This window comes from Macrotis lagotis, chromosome 2 (genome assembly GCF_037893015.1).
Source record: "Macrotis lagotis isolate mMagLag1 chromosome 2, bilby.v1.9.chrom.fasta, whole genome shotgun sequence".
NCBI classification, from domain to species: Eukaryota; Metazoa; Chordata; class Mammalia; order Peramelemorphia; family Peramelidae; genus Macrotis; species Macrotis lagotis.
This window is the reverse complement of record NC_133659.1, coordinates 8,544,461-8,568,027: the sequence shown is the minus strand read 5'-3', so window position 1 is coordinate 8,568,027 and position 23,567 is coordinate 8,544,461. Positions and strand designations below refer to the sequence as shown.

Genomic DNA, 23,567 nt, shown 5'->3' with positions numbered 1-23,567 from the left:
ACCTCCATACCTTGGCGTCTGGAGTGGCAAAGGTCAGATCCCAAGTTATAATATTGGATGTATTCATCTGAATGAATTGAATGAATTCTAACTAATATTGGATGAATATCCACAAAGATATTAATAAGCTAGAATAATGATCCCATTAAAATAAAAATGAACCCAATTCTTTCTCCTTCAGATTCAGCAGAAAAGTGGGACATGGATGCAAAAAGAATGCCTGCTACTTGATAAATATTAAATGAAATAATAATGCGTTTATATTCCATGATTAACGTACAGAGGCTTGTAGAAAGGTAAAGGGAACCATTGAAAGATTTTATAAACTTGTTTCTTTCAGTATCTTAAGTAGAAATTAAGTAGAAAAATAGAACCATAAAATATTAAAATAATATTGGTATCACTGTTTTCTACAATTTTAATTTTTTTAGGGTTAGTCTACAACTATCTAGTTACTCATTTTTAAAATCTTGTGATTCTGGTGTTATTCTCACTGGATAAATTAGATACACTTGTTTCTTTTCCATTCAATTCAATCATTGCAAAAAGTACTGGTCTAAGTGATGATGATGATGATGATGATGATGCAAAGAAGAAAAAAATGGCAAGGACACCTGGGGTACCTTCCTGGAAGGCACCTTGTCTCTAGAGTTTAAACCAAGCAAAAATGCAAATGGAAAGAAAGGAACTAGAAAGTTCAAGTCCCTGACTTCTCTAAAAGAAAGCTTTGGGAGAGGTTGAATGCTTTACCCTCCAGTCATCCAGTCAAGACAGAGATGAGGCTGAGGGACTTGGGATTGTGTGTGTGGAGGATCCGAAGCTAAGTTTTAAGTTTTATTTATGGTGCAGATACTACCCTAAATCTTATAAGCATGAATAATGAATCTTATCATTCATTTTTTACCATGTTCATCCCCAACATAGGAGGGCAGTATTCTCTTTGTTAAATGATCATGCCATTAGTTTCCACACCTCTCTCAGAGATGGAATTCTTCTTGTAGGCTTTCTGAGCTTCTCAGGATGGTCAGGATTTCTAGGAGATCCCACCCCCAAGCAGCAGTAACCAAGACTGTCCAGTTGGATCAGAGCTCACCACCTTGGGGAATCAAGTGAATTAAATCAGCTACCTCACTCAGGAGAGGATTCATTTGATGGGCTTCTCTGCCTTTTCTGACATCTATCAAATGCATTGGGATTGATGTCCCAATGCATCACTGTGTCTCATTTAAGGCTTCTGGCAATTCACCTATTTATTTCTTCTATCATACAGTCTTAAAACACAGGTGATGAATTTTTATATATATATTTACATGAATTCCCTCAATTACTCATTCTTCTTACATATGTGTGGTATGTGTGTATCCCCTGAACCTAGAATAGTCTCTGGCATGTGAGAGGATCTAAGCATGATGCCTGCCCCTCTCTCTCTCTCTCTCTCTCTCTCATGACTCTCCCAGGATACCTAATCTGGCTTCATTTTCCTTCCAGTCCAATCTTGAATCTCTTATTAAATAGTTCAGCATCTTTGATGTTCTTGTTATTTAGTTACTTCAGCTGTGTCCATTTCTTTGTGACCTCACTTGGGATTTTCTTGGCAAAAATGGAGTGATTTGTCATTTCCTTCTCCAAGTTACTTTACAGATGAGGAGCTGCAGCAAATGGTATTAAGAAACTCGTTCAGTCAAAAGTATCTTAGACTATGCTTGAAATGATAAGTCCTCTATAATTGAATCCCTGAACCCCTGCAATACTATCTCCATATGGTTCTTGGGTTCCTTTTCATGCACTGTTGCATGGTGCTGAAAGAAGTCACAACCATATTAATTGTGTTGTCATCTCCCCTGGACCCTCAGTGCCACAAAGAAATCCTTTGCTTCTCTATTTGACTCTCTACTGCATTCTTCATAGAAATATATCCAAACTTCTGTCCTCCCCAAGTCCCCCACACTTTACCCACAACTCCAACCTTAACATTGCATCTCACTTCATACTTGCCTTAGAAAATAGAGGCAATTTGCCCAGAGATGCCCTTCCTCCATATCAAAGCCCCATGACCTCATTCTACATTTCCTTCTCTTCTACAATCTCTGATAAAGCAATGTCTCTTCTCTTTGCAAAGGGAAGTTCTTTTAGTTGCACCCATGATCCCATCCCCTTTCATCTTTTCTATCAAATTCTCTCTTGTTCTCCCTCACTCCCTCACTCCCCTGCTCGCTCTCTCTCTCTCTCTCTCTCTCTCTCTCTCTCTCTCTCTCTCTCTCTCTCTGTCAATCTCTTCCTATATCCTAGTTTCTTTCCTACTACTTAAACAAATGCTCCTCCATCCTTGACCCCATCCTCAAACTGTCAAAATAGATTTCTCTTCCCTTTCAAACCAAACCCAAACTCTGGAGGGAAAGTTGCTATCTACCTTTCCTCCACTCTTCTCCTCTCACTTCTTTATACCCCCTGGCAGACCACATTCTTTGAACTGAGAGAGTAGTTTCCCAAGTTATCATGACTTTAAATTTCTAAATCAGCCATGTGCAACCAGGATGAGCTACATATCGTCCCTGCTATCTGGTCTACTTCTGGAGTTGTACCAAGAATTCTTATAGTCTAATATTTTTATTTAACTTAAAAATACTCTACCCTGTACACTAGGCCAGGAAAAAAAGTTTTTAAATCAGTATACTTTCTTGTTCCGGTACTGCTCTCTAGGTCTTATTAAACAGAGGAGAAGAATGGAACAAACTACTGTTGACATACTTACCATTTATATCGCAAACTCATCATCAGCTGGAATTCAGTATTAAATAGCTGTTTTTCCCTCCTAGTAGTAATGATGAGTAGATCCATTTATCCTTAACCTTCCCCGGTTATTCTACTCCTTCCACTAACCTTGCCTGAAAATAGTGGCAGTAATCTGCGAGATGGCTGGTTGGGTTAAGAATGAAATTTTATAGACATGGGGATAGTGAAATTAAATTACCTAGTCTTTTGCCTAATGAAAAACAGGCTATAAATAACAGTTGGTTAACTGTGGGACTTTCTTTTATCTCTTCTGAATGATATGGAAGAGGCAGAAGACCCCTTTTTGCCCTGAGCTAAAATTTGGAATGAAGTAGCTGATTGTGATTTGGGAAGAATGACTTATAGAATAGATTGGGTTTCATTTCATAATCAAACTAAAAGAATTAAACCTCAAAAAGAGTAATTTTTTTGAAAGCTCATTTTTTTCTCTTGAGCTCTATCTTGCATGAAAGCCATAGGAATACATACTGGCTATCTCATAGTAGAGGTGAGGATGCTATGCCTTCTATGTCACAGAGCAGTTATCATGTTTTTGTCCTTCATTTTCAAAGATCACAACATCAGGGTGGTGATGCCATGACAGCATGTGAATTGGATTTGAGTGAGGGGGCTGTGCTAAGTCCCCAGCCTCACTTTCTCCTCCAGAGCCATCTGGGTCTGGTGACCAGACAGGAGTCAGGATGACTGAAGATGATACGAGGCAAGCAGGGTTACCCAAGGCCACATGGCTAGTAAGAGCCTAGTGTCTGAGACTGGATTAGAACTCCTGTCCTCCTAACTCCAACACCAGTGCTCTATCCACTGTTCCACACAGCAGTGATGATCATTTTCAAATCACATTCAGTAATCATGGAATTATAGGAGAGGACTCTACCCTCTAACCCTTGATCACCAAAGGTCAATGAGTTGTGCCTTCCCTTTCAGCCGGGAACTAAAATTTGAAGACATTAAAGATTTAAGACAAAGATATATTATCTGTGTCTACGAGACATATAGACTGTGAGCTAACACACTCATCTCCAAGTCTGGTGCTTGAAGGGTATCAACCAGTCAACCAATTAATCAAGAGAAATGTATTGAATACCCATTAAGTGTCAGTCAGTATCTAGGTGCTGAAGGGACAGAGACAGAAATCTAAAACCTTTTGTTCTCAAAGACCTGACTTTCTTTGGATTGAAAACAAATGTAGTTACATGTACATATGTAAGGGAAGCAGGGAATAAGTATCTATTAAATAGCTCCTACTGTGTGCCGAGCACTGTAAAGCACATTATAAATATTATCTCATTTCTATCAATAGAAAAAATCCATATATATGCTATATATACATATTTGTATGTATGAGACACAGGAAGACAGAGAAGGAGATACCAGGAAGAAATGTTATAGAGCTGTATTTGACAAGATTGGGCAGCCGATTGTAGGGGGATGTGGGAGATGGGTGATAAGGGGGATAAAAAATGACTCCAAGGCCGGGGACTTAGGTGACTAAAAGGATAGTGGGATTCTCCAAAGAAAGAGGGAAGTTAGGAAGAGAGGTAGGCTCTAACTGAAAGAGAAAATCAATTCTGTTTGGGACATAGTGAATTCGAAATGCCTGTGGGTCATCCCTGTGGGAATAGATAGCAATCTCTTAGTAGTTACTCTTCACTGATTGAAAATATCTTTGAATTTCTATTAGAGCAAGAGCAACACTCAGTTCCTGGGCTCAGGCAGGTAACAGGCTAGTACAGGAGAGGCTTCAACTGAAATTTCCTTTCTTTTCTTTCATATCAGAGATTGTCACCTCACCTTCCTGTAAAGCTTCAGTTCATACATTTTTCCAGGACTCTCATTGAAGGGAACGGATTTTCTAAACGAGAAATTCCTCTGTATCTATTGTCCTCACTTTGGCCTCCTTCAAGGCTCATCTTGGGAACCTCCTCAGATGAGAAACCTCCCTCCAACCCATTTAGTGTTCTCCCTTCTGACTCCCTCCTCAAATTATACTGGAGTCATTTATCTGCAGAAATGGCTTGTGTTGCTGGTAAATCACATACTGGTGGAGAGCAGATTTTCATACTGGTTTTGTGCCCTTAGCGCCTGGCAGGATGCTTTATTTCTAACAGGCACATAATCCTTGCTGAATGGAAGAATTTCCTTTTTGCTGTTGCTCAGCCATTTCAATTGTGTCTGACGCTTCATGATCCCATGTGGCGTTTTCTTGGTAAAGATGCTGAAGAGGTGTGCCATTGCCTTCTCCAGTTCATTTTGCAGATGAGGAAACGGAGGCAAATGGGGTTCAGTGAGTGGCCCAAGGTCACACAGCTAGGACTGTCTGTCTGTTGTGCCACTTTGAATTCTGTGTGTATTTATTGAAGCAGCACAGAGTCCAGTGATGTGTAGTGACTGTTCATGACAAATGATTCCTTTTATTTTTAAATGAAATTTACTGTTCTAAATATTCGCTTCTATACATTAACCAGCCTCCTTCTCTTTTTTAGGCCTGTTGAAAAAACTAACCACTCTGAAAGTAGATGACAATCAACTCACCCTGTTACCCAATGCAATTGGAAAGTAAGTACGTCTGTACCGCTCCCTTGAACTAGAAATGAAAATACTTTTCTTGTTAAACTTTTGTCAAGTTTTCAACAAAAGGCTAGTTGAAATTTTAAATTATCTTCAATTTAGTTCTATATTAAGACATTATTTTACTACCTCAATTCAGTCATTTGATGATAAATACTGTAGTTTTTATAAGCAACTTGGTTGTTTGATAAACAATTTATATTTACTCTTACCAGTCCTAAAAAGATTGTATCCGTCTTTTGCTCTAACCAAGGGCATTTCAAAATTAGATGCTAATTTATACTGGTATGCTCTATTTTAATAAAGCTTTGTAGTCTAACATGAATATTTCCTGATATACTGTACTTTGGGGGAAAACGTGTGTCTTACTGCAATTTAATTTGACTGTCTAATTTCTTGGTAGAGGGAAAGGGAGAAGAATAGGATTTCCTAATTTATTGGTAGAAATACTTGAAGATGAATTTGCAGAATTATCTGAAAAAGGATAAAGATTTATTTGAAAACTATACCTAGGGGCAGTTAGGTGACTTAGTGGATAGAGCACCAGTCCTGGAATCAGGAGAACCTGAGTTCAAATCCAGTCTGACACTTAATAATTGTCTAGCTGTGTGACCTTGAGTAAGTCACTTAACCCCATTGCCTTAATTAAATCAAAAAAATTTTAAACTATAGATAAAGAGGCAGCTAGGTGGCACAGTGGATAGAGCACCAGCCCTGGAGTCAGGAGTACCTGGGTTCAAACCGGTGAAGCCACTTAACCCCATTGCCTTGCAAAAACCTAAAAAATATATATAAATAAAAGTATATAAAGATAAAAATTTTGTGTGTCTAATTCCAAAATAGCATAAGCATTGGGAAATAGGCAGAAATTCTTACCTGTTACTTGAATTTGTTTTCTCTGCCTTGGGAAATGTTCAGCACTAATGGAGAATTGATATCCATAAGTAAGGAAGTAGTAAAAGAGCAGCCAGCCTGCCCCTCATGAATTTAAGGCATCTAGACCAGATGGAGATGGATGCTGAATAGTCATCAGGCACATGTAGTCAAAAAGAAAAAGGGACAAGAGAATCACTTGGAGTACTGACTAAGAAATTCCCATATTAACATTTTTTTATGTTCAGTTGTACTTATATTTATTTGGTCAAATCTCTCCCAATGACTCTTCAAACTGGTTCAGGCTGCATGTTTGATATGATGGAATATGGATCATAGAAAGGTATCAGAAACATCTTTTCAGAAAAGAATACTTCAGAAAAGTTCAACTAAAGGGAGAAATTCTAGACTTTATCATCAAATTAGAATATTTGGTAATATCATTAACATTGATTTCTGTTTCAATTTTTGGAGAGGTAGTAAAAAATTTCCCTGGTCTTTATTTTCATTATGCTGTCTCTCAAACATTGCAGTTATCTCTGGAATTACTTAAATCCCTTCAGAGATTCTTTGAGGATCTCCATTTGTAGGATTGCATGAGATAAACTCAAATGAAAATAATTTTACCAATCTGTAATATTTCTCTACTCTTTCATATGCTTAAAAAACATTTAGGTACTATTGCAGTTCTTTTCAACAGTTCTCAAGGGAAAAAAGAATCCCTTTTTTAATATAGCAATTCAGCCACTAAAGCGATCTTCCGAAAGCACGGGTTTGACCAAGTCATTTCCTACTCAATAAACTCCAGTGACTCCCTAGCCCCTCCAGGAGCAAATACAAAATGTTCTCTTTGACATGCAGAACCCTCCATAATCTAGGCAATTCCTACTTTTCCAATCTTCGTAGACTTTGCTTTCTCCCACTCATTCTTTGATCCAATGACACTGGTTTCTTGGCCATTTTTTGGCTCTGGGTATTCTCTCTGGTTGCTTCCTACACCCGGAACACTCTGCCTCCTTGGTTCCACCTCCTGGCTTCCTTCATATACAAACTAAAGCCCCATCTTTTACAGGAAACCTTTCCTAACCCTTTTTAATTCTACCACTTCCCTCTGCTAATTGTTTCCTATTTATCCTGGATATAACTTAATTTCTATATATTTATTTGTATACTGGCTTCCCCATTAGACTAAGCTCCTCAAGGTCAGCTATTTATTTTTTGTCTATTTTTGTAACCTCAGGGCTTAACACAGAGTCTGGCACATTTTAAAATGCTTATTAATTGACTGAATTAGTAAAGTGTTTGATACTCTTCCTACTTAGAGTTCCCTTTGAAATATAATTAATTACCTCAGCTTCCAAAAAACAAATTAATTGGAGGGCTTAAAAATAGAAAAGATGACATGATTTTTCAAAATAGAGCTAAAATAGTGGATGATGAGAGCAGTACTTTCCATACCTTTACTTGTACATTCCTTTAGTTTAAAAAAATGGTCAAAACTAGACCCCCCCAGTATACCTACACATAGACATAGATATCTCATAACTATATAAGTTATACACATACTATTGAACTAATAATTATCTGAAGAAACTGAAAATGGTGAGATGAAGGTTGAATGATGTTGAAAAGCAAATCCTTTCTTTATAACTTAGCTAAACAAAAGTATTGTAAGAACAAGAGAATGCATTTTGGGTGACCTGGGCTCCTGGTTTGACCATCCTTGCCCTCACCTGCATGATTTTGGAGGGGTCTCTTAATTTCTTGATATCATTTAAATGTAACAGCAAGAACTCTATGGGTCCATCCTAGCCCTCGGTCTGTGGGATCTATACATTGTATGGAATTCATGGAAACTCTCATGTGCTCAGATCATCTAATGGTGGTCATCATGATGGAATTTTAATTGACACACTGACTATGATGGTTCCATATTACTAAAAGGGTTCATAGAATCTTTTTTAATTTTATTTTTATTTAAGGCAATGGGGTTAAGCGACTTGCCCAAGATTACACAGCTAGGCAATTATTAAGTGTCTTTGGTCATATTTGAACTCAGGTCCTCCTGACTCCAGGGCCAGTGCTCTATCTACTGTTTCACCTAGCTGCTCTCTAGGGCTCAAAGAATCTTGCAAGGAAATCCTATTCTTCTCTCTTTTCCTCTCCCTCCCAAAACAAAACTTGCAGTTTCTGTCAAAGTCATCACTTCCCTACAAGTCACCAAGATATGCAACCTTGGAGTCATCTTTGACACTTTCTTCTCCCTTATATACCCAATCTAATTAATTACCAAGCTATGTTCATCATAACTCCACCACATCTCTGAAATAAGCTCTTTTCTCTCCACTCATGGAATCTCAAATCTATTTCTAGGCTTCATCATGGTCTCACCTGTATTACTGCAATATGCTTCTAATTGTTCTGCCTCTCTTTCCTCAACCCTTCTCCAATTCATTTTTCATATAACATTCAAATAGATTTTCCTAAAACACAAATCTCATCACATCACCCAAGTGCTCACATATTTACCTTTTGCCTTTAAGATAAAAATAAAAAATCTTCAGCCTGACATCCAAAGGCCTCCATCATATGGGACCCATCTACTTTTGCAGCCTATTAACTAATAGATTAGTTCCAGGGCTAGAGATGAAATTGAATTCCCATTTTGTTAGGCAACACAACTATGAGAAAAGTGTTTTTAAAATTAAGAATGCTATTATGAATTAAATGTATTATTAAAAAAACATTGCTTTCCAGAACAGTCCACCAAAATGCCACACAATTCTCAGCAGCCAGAAAATCTAAAAATAGTGTTTTCCATTTTTTACTCAGTTTCAGTATCTGAGAATTATCTTTGGTGATTTTTTAAAATTGCTGATGATTTACTCAATTCCCCACAACTGGAAGGGATTCCCTGGGTTTTATATTAAATAACTTTTTCCATCGGTTATTGCTTGTCACTGAATCTTAATTAGTCCCCAAGAGACATGTAGCGGCTCTGAACATCGAAAGTGTGCTACATCAGAGCAGTCAGCTCAAACATTTGCAAGATGGTTTTGAATGATTAATGGTGATGGCATAGTTGATGGCAGTTCTTGAGGCAAAGTATTTTTGGTAGGGAAAGATAGGTAATCTGTTGTGCAATTATAATGAGGGTAGCTAAGCAAGCAATCTTCCTTTTCTTGTATCGAGTTCAGTATTTAGCTGGACCCATTATAGCAAAACATCCCTAAGAAAAGGGAAAAGTTCATTCAGTTTTGTAGATGTTTGAACTATCACATGCATGGTTTACTTTGAAATGTTAAATTTGTGTTGTTAGTTCTCAGACAGGATTTTAATTATGAGAAATGTTCATAAGAAAAATAATTATATTACCTATATTTACAAGCTTGACAGTGTGTAGACAAGACATCTTTGTAAGTGACAGATTTTTTTTTAGTTTTCAATGTGTTATTCTGGCATAATTATATGAGCCCCAGTTTGCATAATATTCTTCTTAAAAAGCTATCCCCAAATGCCTGAAAGACTAGAAGATTCACTCCTGGACTTCAATATTTTCTTTAGGTTAGACATGTTGAATACCGCTTTGTAGACTATAGAAGGCATAAAGTATCTAAATTTTTTAATCAACATGAAAAGGATTCTGATTTAAATTTTACCTCTTTTAATGGTTCCTAAAAATTACTATCATTTACATTCTCAAATCACAGACTATTGGAATTGAAAGGCAACCCTGAAGCCATCCAGTTCAACGTATATGATACTGTTTTCTCTCAAATCCTTTTTCATAAGAAGACTTCAACTATGGTGGAACCAACAGTATCCCAAAGCAGTCCTTTCCACTCAGGAAAAGTTCCAAGTTTTAGAAAATTGTTCCTTAAATGGACAAAAAATTTGCCTTTTGGTGGCTTCCAGTCATTATTTTCAACAATTAAAGCCAACTGTCCGGGCCCCTTCAAGTCTTCTCTTCTCTGGGTTACATTTTTAGTCCCTTCAGCTAAACCAAACAGTCTCTGATCTTGAACAGTGAGCATTCTGGTTAACCTCTGGATGAACCCTAGGATATGAGTATTCTTCCTGAAATGTGGTCCCCAGATTGAGCTCACAGACATGACCTGACCAGGACAGCTTTCACCTCCCTAGACCTGAATGAGACCATCTCTCCCAGCACCACATACAGTGGGCTACCCCACCCTACTACAGGTATGAACTTGCCATTCATTAAAACTCCCAGGTCTTTTTCCTTTGGACTCTCACCAGTCTTATTCTTCTAAAAGTGCTTTTAGAACCCAATTTTAGACCTTACTTTTTTCTCTTCATCTCATTAGAGTCAATCTAACATCCTTGACTGCTAAAATCCTTTGGAAGCTGACTGCTATTGATCCAGCTAGCAGTTCTTCCCCTCCCTCCTTGTGACAACTGTAGATTTGTGTGAAATGAAAGAATCTTGGCTTTGGAGTTAGGAAACATGGCCTTGAATCCTGCCTTCATCACTCAGAAGTCATGTGGCACCTTAGAATTCTCTTCCCCTCTCTTTGGGCTTCACACGTACACTAAGGAGGGTGGACCAAAATCCCTTGCAGCTTTTAGGCTGTCCTATCCCTGCCCTTCACACACCAGCTGCTCCCCTACTTCAGGTCTGTAGGAAGAAAGTGAAAGAAGGGAGGGGAGCTAGGAAGGAGAGAGGAGAACCAGAATCATGTCTGGATAATTAGCATACCCATCCCACCTATATTATGTTATCAACATACTAGCTTGTGATTTGGTTCTTGTACCCCCTCATTTATTTACTCATTCTTCCCAAGGGGCCTTTAGTACAATGACCCAACATAGAAAGCATTGCCCTTGCCTCCAATCTGTCCCTTTTTTCTGTGCATCCTCCACATAATTATCAAAATGACATTCTTAAAGCACCATACTATTCCCAATCTCAAAAATGACCAGTGTCTACCTCTTGCTTCTAGGAAAAAATACTTCTGCATTTGGTTTTTCTTTTTTCTTTTCTTTTTCTTTTTTTGTTTTTGTGAGGCAATAGAATTAAATGACCTGCCCAAAGTCATACAGCTATTAATAAAGTGACTAGGGCTAGATTTGAACTCAGGTCTTCCTGACTCCAGGGTAGGTGCTCTATCCACTGGACCACCTAGCTGTCTTCCATTTGGTTTTTAAAGACCTTAAGCATCTCTCCAGCCACCCTTTGCATCCATGGAACACACTCCTCTCCTTTGTCCTGTAGAAGGCCATACTGCTCTGCTAGCTGTCCCTTATACAGCCTAACTTCTAACTCTGTGTCTTTTCCCAGGCTGTCTGACCCTATCTTAGAGAAATTTCCCCCTCTTCCACTTTTCTCATAGACTCCTTGGACTGCATATTCACATCCAGGCCTGCTTCCTAAGGGAAATCTGTGCCCTAGAAGGCACCTTGTATATATTTCATGTTGAGAGCAGAGGGTTTTGCCTCTGTATCTCCAACCCTAGCAAAATGCTAAGGCAGCCAGGATTGGTTATGGGTTTAAGGGAGAGGGGGCATAATTCCAAGACTGCAAACTTGGGTGACAAGAGAGATGGTGGGTAACCTTGACTAAACTGGGGAAGTTAGGGAGGAAGGTGAGTTTGAAAAGAAAGATAATGATTTTTGCTTTTAATGATTTTATTTCTTGCATTTAAGAAAGCTGGGAAAATTCAGTTCGAAATAGCCAATAGGTAATCAGAGATATGAGACTGGAACTCAGAAAATACAATAGAGATTTGTGAGCAATCTACATTGAGATGATAATTAAGCCCATGGGAGACTATGAGGTCACCAAGTAAGAAATTAGAAAATAAAAAAGGAACCAGAGGGAGTTTGAAAGACTGTACTCTCAATCTTTCATTTCTTGTCTGTGCCTTCTTAAAACCAAATATGCCTCCTAAATTTTGGCAAATAACTTTTCCCAACAATGAATCATCAAAAGTGTAGTCATTGGGTTGAAAATTTTTTCATAAATTATATATTTTAGATATATTTTTCAAAGTTATATTCTACAAATCAATCAACTAACATTTATGGAGTTTTTTGTTTTCCTTCATTATCTAAGAGGACATATCATGTGCTAGGTACTACTGGGCTAAGCATTGAAGATTCAAAGAAATACTAAAGCCCACTAGTCTTTGCAAGTCTTTCAGAAGTTCACACCTTACCATCATGTAAAACTCAAGGCAAGTCCTTCCATATTAATTCACTTAAACTAACATTCCTGGGCACCAACTATGGGAAAAGTTCCCTTCAAGAGCCTAGGATACAAAGTTCAAAATGAAGCAGGTCCTATCTTCAATGATTGTACCATCTATTAGGGGTGGTGATGATGAATACCAATAATTATAAGAAAGGAGAACACTGACCACTGAGCTTATAAGAGAAGATTTCATGGAGAAGGGGACACCTGCAAGATCTGAGCCTGAAGGACAAATAAGACTCAATATCTTGTGAAAATTCTCATAGGTGTGGGAAAGAATAATGCATGCAGGTAACAGTCTGTTAGTAGTCCAGTTTGACTAGAAGACAAATGATTGGAAAGGGAAATTGGAACCAGATACTGGAGGACCCTAAATGGCCCATCTTCTCTAGCAAACTCATTGTATCCTAAGTAGATTTTAATTTGGCCTCTTCACCATTCTGCTCTACCTTCCATATCTCATATTTCAGTTGATGCATGTAGATGATTAAATCTTTACATCTCCAGGGGTAGTAGTGAAGTGATTTCTAGAGATTCATAGACGCTCTTGAAGTTGGAAGGGCCTCCCCAGGTAGCCTAGAAGAGTTCCTTGGAACCAAGTCTCCTATTCTGGTATCTCATCATGGTATAGATCTTACCCCAAGTGCTTGGAGACTCTTCCAGAAGAACTCAGATTTGGCCAGGTGCTCCACAAAGATGGTTCGGTATCAGGGCAACACAAGTTTGAGAGCATAAGATAATTGAAAGAAAAGATGAGGGGCAGCTAGGTGGCATAGTGGATAAAGCAACAGCCCTGGAGTCAGGAGTACCTGGGTTCAAATCCAGTCTCAGACATTTAATAGTGACATAGCTGTGTGGCCTTGGGCAAGCCACTTAACCCCATTTGCCTTGCAAAAACCTAAAAAAAGAGAGAGAGAGAGAAGACAATGCCAAATTTCTGGGGAAAAAATCCCAGATCTTATTCTCACTCAGCAAATGCAATCAAAAACATTTCAACCATTCATTCTATATGCCTACTTTCTCTTTTCTTGAAACCTCTATGCTAATAGTCCATAGCAATGTCCAGAAGGGAACCAGAGGACATCTCTATATAATGTTCTCCATATCTTTATAGTCACACATTACATTATAGTTCAAGGGTGATAAGGCCACTAAACCCTTCCTTGTTTTTTGTTTGTTAAGTTTAAGACAGCATTTGATTAAGTAGAGCAAGATTTCACATTGGTGGCTTCCCGACAAGACTTTGCTCTGAATTTTCTCTGGCTATGCCCCATGTCTAGAATGCTCTCCCTTCTCATCTCTATTTCCTGGCTTCCCTAACTTCATTTAAGTCTCAGCTAAAATCCCACCTTCTACATAAGTTTTTCCTAATTATCTCATGTTTTCTTTCTGAAATACCTCCAGTTTAACTGGTCCAGCGCTTGTTTTATAAATAGGCGTGTGCCTGTTTTCTCTCCCTTTAGACAGCGGACTCCCTGAGGGCTGAGACTGTTTTCATATTTCTTTGTAGCACCAATGCATAGCACAGAAATATAGAAAGGCAAACATGGTTTGTGCCCTCAAGGAAGCCATATTCTAATGGGGGAGACCACATGCAAACAATTGTGAGTTTACAGCAGATTTGACTCATAAAAAATGTATAGGCTTGAGAAAGACATCATATGCTCTTGTAGTTATTGGTTTGTATTTGGTTACCTTTGAGGTTAATAATGTAAAGCTATTTATTTTTCCCTCCAGTTATCTGACATCTTCTCTTCTTTCAGATGACTTGAACAATTGTTCTCTCAGCGCCTCCAAAATGGTGTTGCCTCCAGTAGGGTTTCATATCTTGCGGATTTAGATTTCTCCAGCTGCTCTTCCTGACTTGATTTTCTTAAACTCATTTCCTTTTCCTCATTATAGCACATCAAGAACAATGGTGTTGCAATTCAAATGTGGTTGCAGTCATCCGGTATTAAAATAAATCATTATGAAAACATGGAGAAATGTGTTGCATTTGAAGAAGGGAAGGGGACTTTCTGTTCTCCTGATTTTCTAAATGCTGTAAGAATGAGCTGACCTAGTTGGGGTCTTTGTCCAGCTAGCTTCAGACATATTTTCCTCCTCATCTTTAGAGTTTTGCAATGTGATCTTACTTATAATCTTGCAGCAGCATCTTCTGTAAGCTTTTACATGTTTTTATATACATATGTATATTACATACATATTTATATTCTAAACTGTTTTTGCCCTTCATTGTTAGGTCTCTTCATGGCAAGGTTTTGGTAGTTAAAACAGTTTGAGGCTGTGGTCATTGTTTTAAAGGAATTAAACTCCTGAAAGACATAGTAATAACTAGTATCAATGACTTTTCATGGATCTATTTTAAATTTTTTCCAGTAGCTTAATTTCTTGCCAACAGTTAGTTTTAATCGGTAAGCTTGAAACTGTCGTAATTTTATGGAGTTTTCATAAGATGAGCAAAATCACTTCTTTGCAGAACCAAGAGCTCAGTTGTAGTTGGGTAGTAGAAAGACAAAGCAGATAGCTAGTAATGTCAGTTTTAGGAAAAGGGGTGAAGAGAGTAAAGGCTGATAGGCTAGTAGTGGAGAAGTTTGTTCAATTCATAGGAAACCACATTATCATCATCATTATTATTATTATTATTATCAGTGTATTCTATCTCTCTCCATAAATTTTTAAACCACTGACAGAGCATCTTCAAGTTATACATTTCTTTAAAAATGTGGGATTTTTTCCTACTACCCAACTGCAACTGAGCTCTCGCTTCTGTGTTCTAGTTATTTTATCCAGCTTATGTAATATAGGAATGTATATAAATATTAGTATACTACTATAGTTAGTTAAAGCTGACAGAGAGAGTATACTTAAATCTTTTCTATAAATTACATTTCTAACATGAGATTTTTATTTTCATGAAGCAGAAACATAACTTAGAAAAATGCATATACCTCAAAAGCAGGCTTCATGCAGCATCTTCAGTATCCCTCCCAATTTTGTCATCTATACATTTCATATGTGTTCTATTTCTCATCTAACTCATTGGTAAAAGATCATTAAATAACCTATGGCAAAGTTCAGTTCTCTAAAACCCCCTCATCAAGAATGTCATCCAATGTATTATCAGCTAGTATTTTTAGTTTGTTTTTTTTATGCTATTAAATCCTTTATAGTTTGGCCTTTAAACAAAGTAAGACAATTGTTACATATTATCCAGTAGTATTTTTAGTTTTGATCCAACCTTTCTTCCATTTCTAAACCCACAAAACTGTACAGGTGTCAAACAGTTTACAATCAAATTTGGAACAAATATTCCTCCTAAAACCTACAAGATTAAAAAGTCATTGATAAATATTTAACAAAATAAATAAAAATTCAGTAGAACATAGATAATGTTAATATGTGGTTTTCTAAATCATTGTACATACATACATCATATAATTATACAGAATAACACATAGGGATCCTTATGACAGGCACCTTTCCGAATTTTGTAACTTGGGAATTTAGGGAATTGTCTACTACTATTCATCTTCTTCCCCTCATATAACTATTATTCAGGTGAGGTACCTATCTTGATTGGTATCAGCAAGCAATTTTCTATCTCCATTCTTTTCAACTTACAGCTCATATTATAGGTTTGCAAGACAACAAGGAATGTATTTTCACCATCCTTTATTTAAGCGTACTTCAACATTGGTCGATAGTCTGTCATTTAAATCTTGAAGGCCTGATTTCATTCTCACCTACCAAAAGTTGGCTGAGATGTTCTCTTCCTCTATCTTCTTTTCTCTTCCAAAACCTTTGCCATCAATCAACAAGTGATGTAATCCCAACCTTTACCCCATATTCTTCCTTTTCTTCTCTAAGACTTGGTGTTCCTTAGCTATAGTTTCTAGAATCCTTCTGCAAGTCTTTTCATGTTCGCATGATTCATCAAAAGTAGGTAGTAGTCCTCAGACACTAACATGTCCTGGATACAGACCCCTAGAAGATGATGGGCATCTTTATGTTTTTCAGTTAATAAAATCCAGTCAGTGTTCCTCCAGAGAGATTCCCCAACAGGTGACTAGTCTTCCTCTGCTTCCCTTGAACCTTACTGGTCAGGTGACAATCATAATCCTTTGGAAAATTAGCAGCCGCTTCTTCTCCAGAAAGTCTCCTTTCCTCCTTTTCAGAAATAGCCTCAAATCTGCTTCTTGCCATCATGTTTTCAGTGATCCCTTGTCCTTTCCACTAATGTATCACATTCTTCCACCCTGAATTGTGACATAGTTCAGCCTTGCCCTTTGCCTCAATGTGCATCTTTCTCATTTCCCACTGGAGTTCTTCTGAATATGTTTTGTTTTCTTTTCAAGGACCTTTTGTGTCTCCCTCATGACCCCTGTGAGTCTTTACTTTCTCTTCTAGAAGAAACACAAGTCTACCCTTTGAAAAAGAGTGATCATGGTCCCTCTGCCTTGGAGGAAATTCCCATTGTACAATCAGCAAAAGATGCTTAAAAATGGCCCTGTTCTCCACTCTCAACAGAAGTGAAGTGCTCAGTCTTTGGGGCTTGCTAGGAGACCCAAGCTACTAGAGAATTGCCAGTTCAATTTAAACAACATTGATTAAGTGTCCTCTGAAATGAAGGCAGGGGTAACTGAGGACAGAAAACACGGTCCCTCCCTTCAAGGCTCTGACAGTTGCTGAGCCGTACAACATATATCCCAATAAGCAAGAACAATCTGATCTGGGAGAGAGAGAGAGAGAGTTCTGGGTTTCCCAGAGGAGGCAGCAGACCTGAACTGAGCCTGAAGGAAAATAAAGAGCCTGAAGCAAGAGGTTCATTTGGTCCAGATACAATGATGGCCTTGCCCTTGTGGGAAGTTGAGAGGTAACACACAGAATATTAAAAGCAATTAATTTCTAAGAGTCCAGGGTGGCTGATCCCCAATGTGGGAAGGTGATTAATTGGAATAACAAGGGAGCAAAGGTGATATGAAGGCAGTTTTTAGGGGAATTTAGTCTTGCACTTGACCCGAGAAAACATAGGCAGCTAGGGAAAGTTTGGAGAATAGGGGTGACAAGATCCTCAACAACCTCAGGAGGGTAATAATGAGAGCCACATATGAGGTGCTTGGAGACACTGGAGGTAGGGAAGTCACTCGGGTAGTGAACAGGGTCCTAGGACCAGGTACTTAACTGTGGTTATGGAGAAAAATGGGGAAATGAAAGAAATGCCAGTATGTATATTATTTTTTTTTAGTTTTTGGTTTTTGCAAGGCAATGAGGTTAAGTGACTTGCCCAAGGTCACTCTGCTAGGCAGTTATTAAGTGTCTGAGGCCAGATTTGAACTCCTGTCCTCCTGACTCCAAGGTCAGTGGTCTATTCACTGTGTCACCAGTATGTATAATTAGCATGATATGATATGAGGGAAGGTCTTTAAGAACTAAGGGTTTCCTATCTGAGGGCCCAGTATGAGGCATAGCACCCTCCCTAGAAATGAGGGGAGCACTCTATACCAAGATAAAGTGAAATGGGTGCAGAATTTCATCATAAAAGGTTATACCATATGTCAATAGGGAGAAAAAGGAATAGTTTATCAGCTCTATGGAGAGGAGTTTATGACCAAATGAGATATATAACATTTTAAAAATGCAAATGGATAATTTTGATTATATTAAATTAAATTTTGCACAAACTAAATCAATGTAACTAGGATGAGAAGGAACACAGAAATCTAGAAAATAATTTTCACAGAAAAATCAAGATAAAGTACTCACTTCTAAATTTTTTTAAATATAGAGAAAACGGGAGTCAAATTTATAAAACTACAAGTCATTTCCCAGTTGCTAAATGGTCAAAGACGTGGACAGGCCATTTTTAGATGGAGAAATTAAAGTTATCTGTAGTCTTAGAAAATATGCTCTAGGGGCAGCCAGGTGCCGCAGTGAATAGAGCACCGGCCTTGGAGTCAGGAGTACCTGGCTTCAAATCCGACCTCAGACACTTAATGATTACCTAGCCGTGGGGCCTTGGGCAAGCCACTTAACCCCGTTGCCTTGAAAAATCTAAAAAAAAAAAAACAAAAGAAAATATGCTCTAAATCATTATTGATTAGAGAAAGGCAAGTTAAAATAACTCTTGAGTTAGCATTTCACAGTTATCAGATTGATTTAAATGATTAGGGAATTAGGATACTAAGGCAATGTTGGTGAAGTTGTAAATTGATCCAACCATCCATCCTCCAGAGAAATTTAGAATGATGTCCAAAGGGCCAAAAAATTGTGTATATACCTTTGATGCAGCAAGAGCATTCCTAGGTCTCTATCCCAAAGAGATCATAAAGAAGGGAAAGGAATTATATGTACAAAAAAGATTTATAGCAAGTCTTTTTTGTGGCAAAGATTCAGAAATTGAAGGAATATCTATCAATTGGGGAATGGTTGAACAAGTTATGAGTATCTGAATGTGATTGTGAGCAGGCAGGCTTCAAAAAAGCCTGGAAAGGCTTCCATGAACTGAAGTGAGCTGAAGCAGGAAGACACTGGACTATGGTAAATCAGCAACATTATGTGATGATCAACTATGAAGGACCTAACTCCTCTTAGCAATTCGGTGATCAAGGACAATTCTAAAAGACTTGTGATGGGAAAATGCCATTCACAACCAGAGGGGGGGAAACTGTGGAGTCTAGATGCAGAACCAAAGCCTACTATTTGCACTTTTTAAAAACTTTTATGTTTTTATTCTTTTTCTCATGGTTTTTTCCCCTTTAGTTCTGATTTCTCTCTCCAACATTACTAATATGGAAATGTCTTTAACATGATTGTATGTATATAACCTATATTAGATTATTCACTGTCATGAGAAGGGGGAAGAGAAGGAAGGGAAATAGAAAAATGTGGAATTCAAAAGTTTACTAGAAGATGAATAGTGAAAACTGCATAAAACTGAAAAATAAAATAACATTAAGAAAAGAAATGAAGGAAACAGAGGAAGATCAGAATAGGATGTAATGAGCCCTTTATAAACATTTCAAGCTGAAGATGCTAATGAGCCATCCAAGTGAAGAAGAGGATGCAAACTTGGGCTATGCAGAGTTTGGGTTCTGCTACACTTTTTGGATTGTCAATTGAGTGGATGTCAGATGCATGCGAAAGCCTTGAGCAAATGTTTATTCTGGCATGAGGCAACAATGACATACCTACAATGAATGAAAAGAGCTCATATCCATATTGAAAGTGTTGGTGCATTAATTAAAAATAATTAAATAAGTAACCCTATGGTTTTCTAAGTCAATATGCATCCTCTAGAATTCCTTGTGAATAGTTTAGTGACTTCATCTCTATTTGGTTTGACACCACTGTTCTGCAGAACAACTTAGTATGTCCATATTTGAGAAATTCATTTTGGTGTCCAGGAAGCCATAACCAGCATCTGCACAAAAATAAAACGATAACTTGGGACAAACAAAAGGTTCATTCAAAGAAGAACTTGGACTTTTTTTTTATAAATTGACCTATTCAAATAAATTGATCAAGGTAATTTAGATAACTTTTTAGGAGACCACTAGGTGATAAATCTCAGTTTGTTTTGAGGATTGGGGGAATGTGACTTTATAAAATCTCCTTTTCATTGCCTAAAATTTTAAAATGTTTTAAACTGTGCTTGAAATTTCAGTTTATCTTTATTAGAAGAATTTGACTGCAGCTGTAATGAATTGGAGAGTTTGCCTTCCACTATTGGCTACTTGCACAGTCTTCGAACATTAGCTGTTGATGAGAATTTTCTCCCAGAACTACCCAGAGAAGTAAGAAATTCACTTCTATGCACTAATTGTTAATATATGTGTTATTCAATTAAATATGAACAACTTGATTAAGTATGTGAGAGACGTATAAATCAGTTAAAATTCATGTAATTCTGCTTGTTTCAGGAGATGATCTAGAAAGAATATATAATTATATCACATATTTGGATATTATAAAAATTAAACTGTATAAAGTATATTTTCTATATTTACTTATGCTACAACTCATTTAAATATCACATTAGAATAACTACATATGTGCATGTAAATATATTTTTCTATATAATGTCTTACCATGCTCAGCATGAATTTCAATTATTCAAAAAATGGAATATATATCCAGAAGGCCAAAAAAGTTTTTCCCAAGCCAATTAAAATATACTGAATTGGAAATCAAATTGATAATAAAAGTATTTTCATTGAAGACATATGTATATTTTTTAGAAGAAAATTCAACACAAATCCATGCATTTTATTTTTGTGGGAAAACTAAGAAATTCCTTTTGGGGGTATTGTGTCTATTTCAGATGAAAATTTCCTATATCCTATGTTCTCTATTTTAAAAGTCATGAGGTTGAAATTTGGTAATACTTATACTTCAGATTCTCCTTAAAAAGTTCACTAATAAGAAATATATTTTCCATTTGAGGACTTTTTTTTCAGAAAACATACTTTCCATATCCTAATTGAGTTTCTGTAGACATTTAAATTTAACCTCTTTTTTTCCAGCACTTCCTTAATAAAGATTAATAACTAAAACATGTTTATTATTTCCAGAGCAAAGAGTATTAGATTAGAATGGCTCATTTGTAGGGGAAAAATATTATTAATTATTCTAGGAAATTGTATCTGTATCTATTCCTTTTGTAGTAAAATGGGCTTATTGCATTGCTGACTTTGGCATCTAATGTCAATGCTAAGTAAAAAGACCTTATTTGAAATGAATATTTTATTTAAGCTGAGATTTTGCACCACATTTAAATCAAAAGACCTGAGTTCACATCTCAATTCCACCATTTTCTAGCTGTTGACTTTGGGTAAGCTTCTCCTGTAAAATGGAGGTACTTATTTCCACAGGTTTAATACAAGTAAATTGTTCCATGAAATCTTAAAGTATCAGGCAAATGTGAGATGACATGATGATACTGATGACAGTGGGAATAATTATGTTGGCAATGGCATAATGACAAACCTAATATAGTTAAGAAATAGTCAAGAAAATATCATGTGTCTTAAAGAAAATATTCTTATACAGAAAAGACTAGATATTTGAGAAGTTTCTTGAATTTTGTTTTAATTTGTCTTTTGTTTGGTTTTTTTTGTAACCCCATTGCCTCGTACATAGTAAATATTTAACAGGTGCTTGACTACTGATTAGAAGCTACTGAAAAAGGAAGCATCGTTGTCTATGAGGCAAGCCTTTGAAATTAATAGGGATTAATATAATTTTCTAAAAGAAATATAGAAATCTAGTATAGTCTTAAATATTCAAATGAAATGGGAATAAGCAAGGACTTATGTTTGTTTCAAGATGGGAAACCCCATGTGTAGGAAGGTCCTCCAAGAACACAGGTCCAGGTCACTTATTCCTTGGTAGATCAGTTGATAGAATGTTGGGCCTAGGGTCAGGAAGATTTGAGTTGAAGTCTGACCTCAGGCACTTACTAGCTCTGTGACCCCAGGGCATTTGGTTTGCCAAAATCTATAGGAGAAGGAAACGGCAAAGCAGTCCAGTACTTTTGCCGGGATAACTCCATGGACAGTATTGGGGTGAACTAAGTGTCTGATGTGACTGAACAACACAACAAGGTTCAGCTTTAGGGGAAATTGCTTAGAACACACAGAAGCTAAGGGGCTTGCAGAAGGTCCTGCATCTAATAAGGATCAGAGATAGACAAGAAACTCAGGTCTTTCTGATTCCCCAGCCAGTGTCCCTCCACCATCCCTCCATTCATAAGAAAATCATAATTACTCTTGTAAGTCAAACTACTCCATATGAAAATGGTGACAAGAATTTCTTTTTTGTCCACAGATTGGAAGCTGTAAAAATGTTACAGTAATGTCACTACGCTCCAATAAGTTGGAATTTCTTCCTGAAGAGATTGGCCAGATGCAGAAATTAAGGGTCTTAAATTTGAGTGATAACAGGTATTTTGGCAATATCATATATCCCACATAAATCTACTTTTACTGAACAAAAATGATGGGGGGGGGGTTTAATTGTTTTGGTTCAGTCATTTTGCTTTTTCATGCTGTGAATGCAACACTAGCAAAGCAGTTTTAGTAAGTAAATAAAACCTCAAAATGGTGGTCAGGTTACATCGGCTTAACTTTTTTAAAAGTCTATTCTAATATAGAAAAAGTCTATTCTAATATAGAAATATAGAAGTCTATTCTAATATAGAAATGACTGAATGGAAGCATCCTACCATTTAGGAAGGGTGAAAATTCTTTCTGTTTCATTATGAAAATAAAGTGCATATGATTTAACATTAAATACAAGTACACACACACACATACATATATATATATGTATATATATACATATATATATATGCCTGTGATTCAGTCTCTACCAAATTACAAAGCAGTGTAAATATTGGGATTGCCATTAGAGTGGTAATGATATCATTAAGATGTCTAATTGCCAGTCTGTGATATGCAGAAATTATTCAGTACAGGTGATAAGAAGAATAGGGATGCCAAGAAAAATTCCTACAAAATTTAATAGTGAGGCTTCATCATCTTAATTATGTTATAAATTTTTGTCAACCAAAATTTCCTAGGAAATATTTCCATTAACCAATTCATGTATAAATTATTCAAGGAGAGTCATCACAAAGATGAGACTAGCTTTCATCACAATATATCACCTATATTCTTTCCTTTAAATAGTTTTAAGTTGAGGCGATTCTTTTAAAACTTGAAATCAATTTGTGAAAGATGGAAGCATTATATGAAGACAAACTATACACTATTATTAAAAATGACTTTTGCAATATGAACTATGACAGCCAAGAAAGTCAAATTAGCACACATTTATTAAGCATTTACTTTGTGGTGGACACTGTAACTAAGCCCTAGAAATACAAATACAAGCCAAAAAAAAAGATATCTCTGAGCTGAAGGAATATTCTAATTAGAGAAGTCACAAAAATGACCCTGAAGAAGGTAAAACAGAAAAGTGCCCTGCTTGGGATCATGATGGAAGAAGATTGGAGAGTCAGTAGTAGAATCCAGAGAGGACTAAAAGAGGGGATGGAGCTGGTCTGGGCTCTTTATTAATAAAATGGAGATTCTGGGAGGAACTGACCAATCAGAAG

The 23,567-nt window shown here is 36.9% G+C and overlaps 1 protein-coding gene across 4 annotated transcripts in view; it reads left to right on the top strand.

Moving 5' to 3' along the window:
- Positions 1 to 23,567, top strand: part of LRRC7 (leucine rich repeat containing 7) — a 594,014-nt gene that overhangs the window by 438,680 nt on the left and 131,767 nt on the right. For 3 of the 4 annotated variants that reach the window (XM_074221205.1, XM_074221202.1, XM_074221203.1), the window contains exons 11-13: positions 5,277 to 5,349; positions 20,115 to 20,244; positions 22,277 to 22,392. In XM_074221205.1, the coding sequence (XP_074077306.1) occupies positions 5,277 to 5,349; positions 20,115 to 20,244; positions 22,277 to 22,392 (319 nt within the window). Of the gene's footprint in view, positions 1 to 5,276; positions 5,350 to 20,114; positions 20,245 to 22,276; positions 22,393 to 23,567 lie in introns of those variants that run through there. The other variant, XR_012475461.1, reaches the window with a different exon arrangement.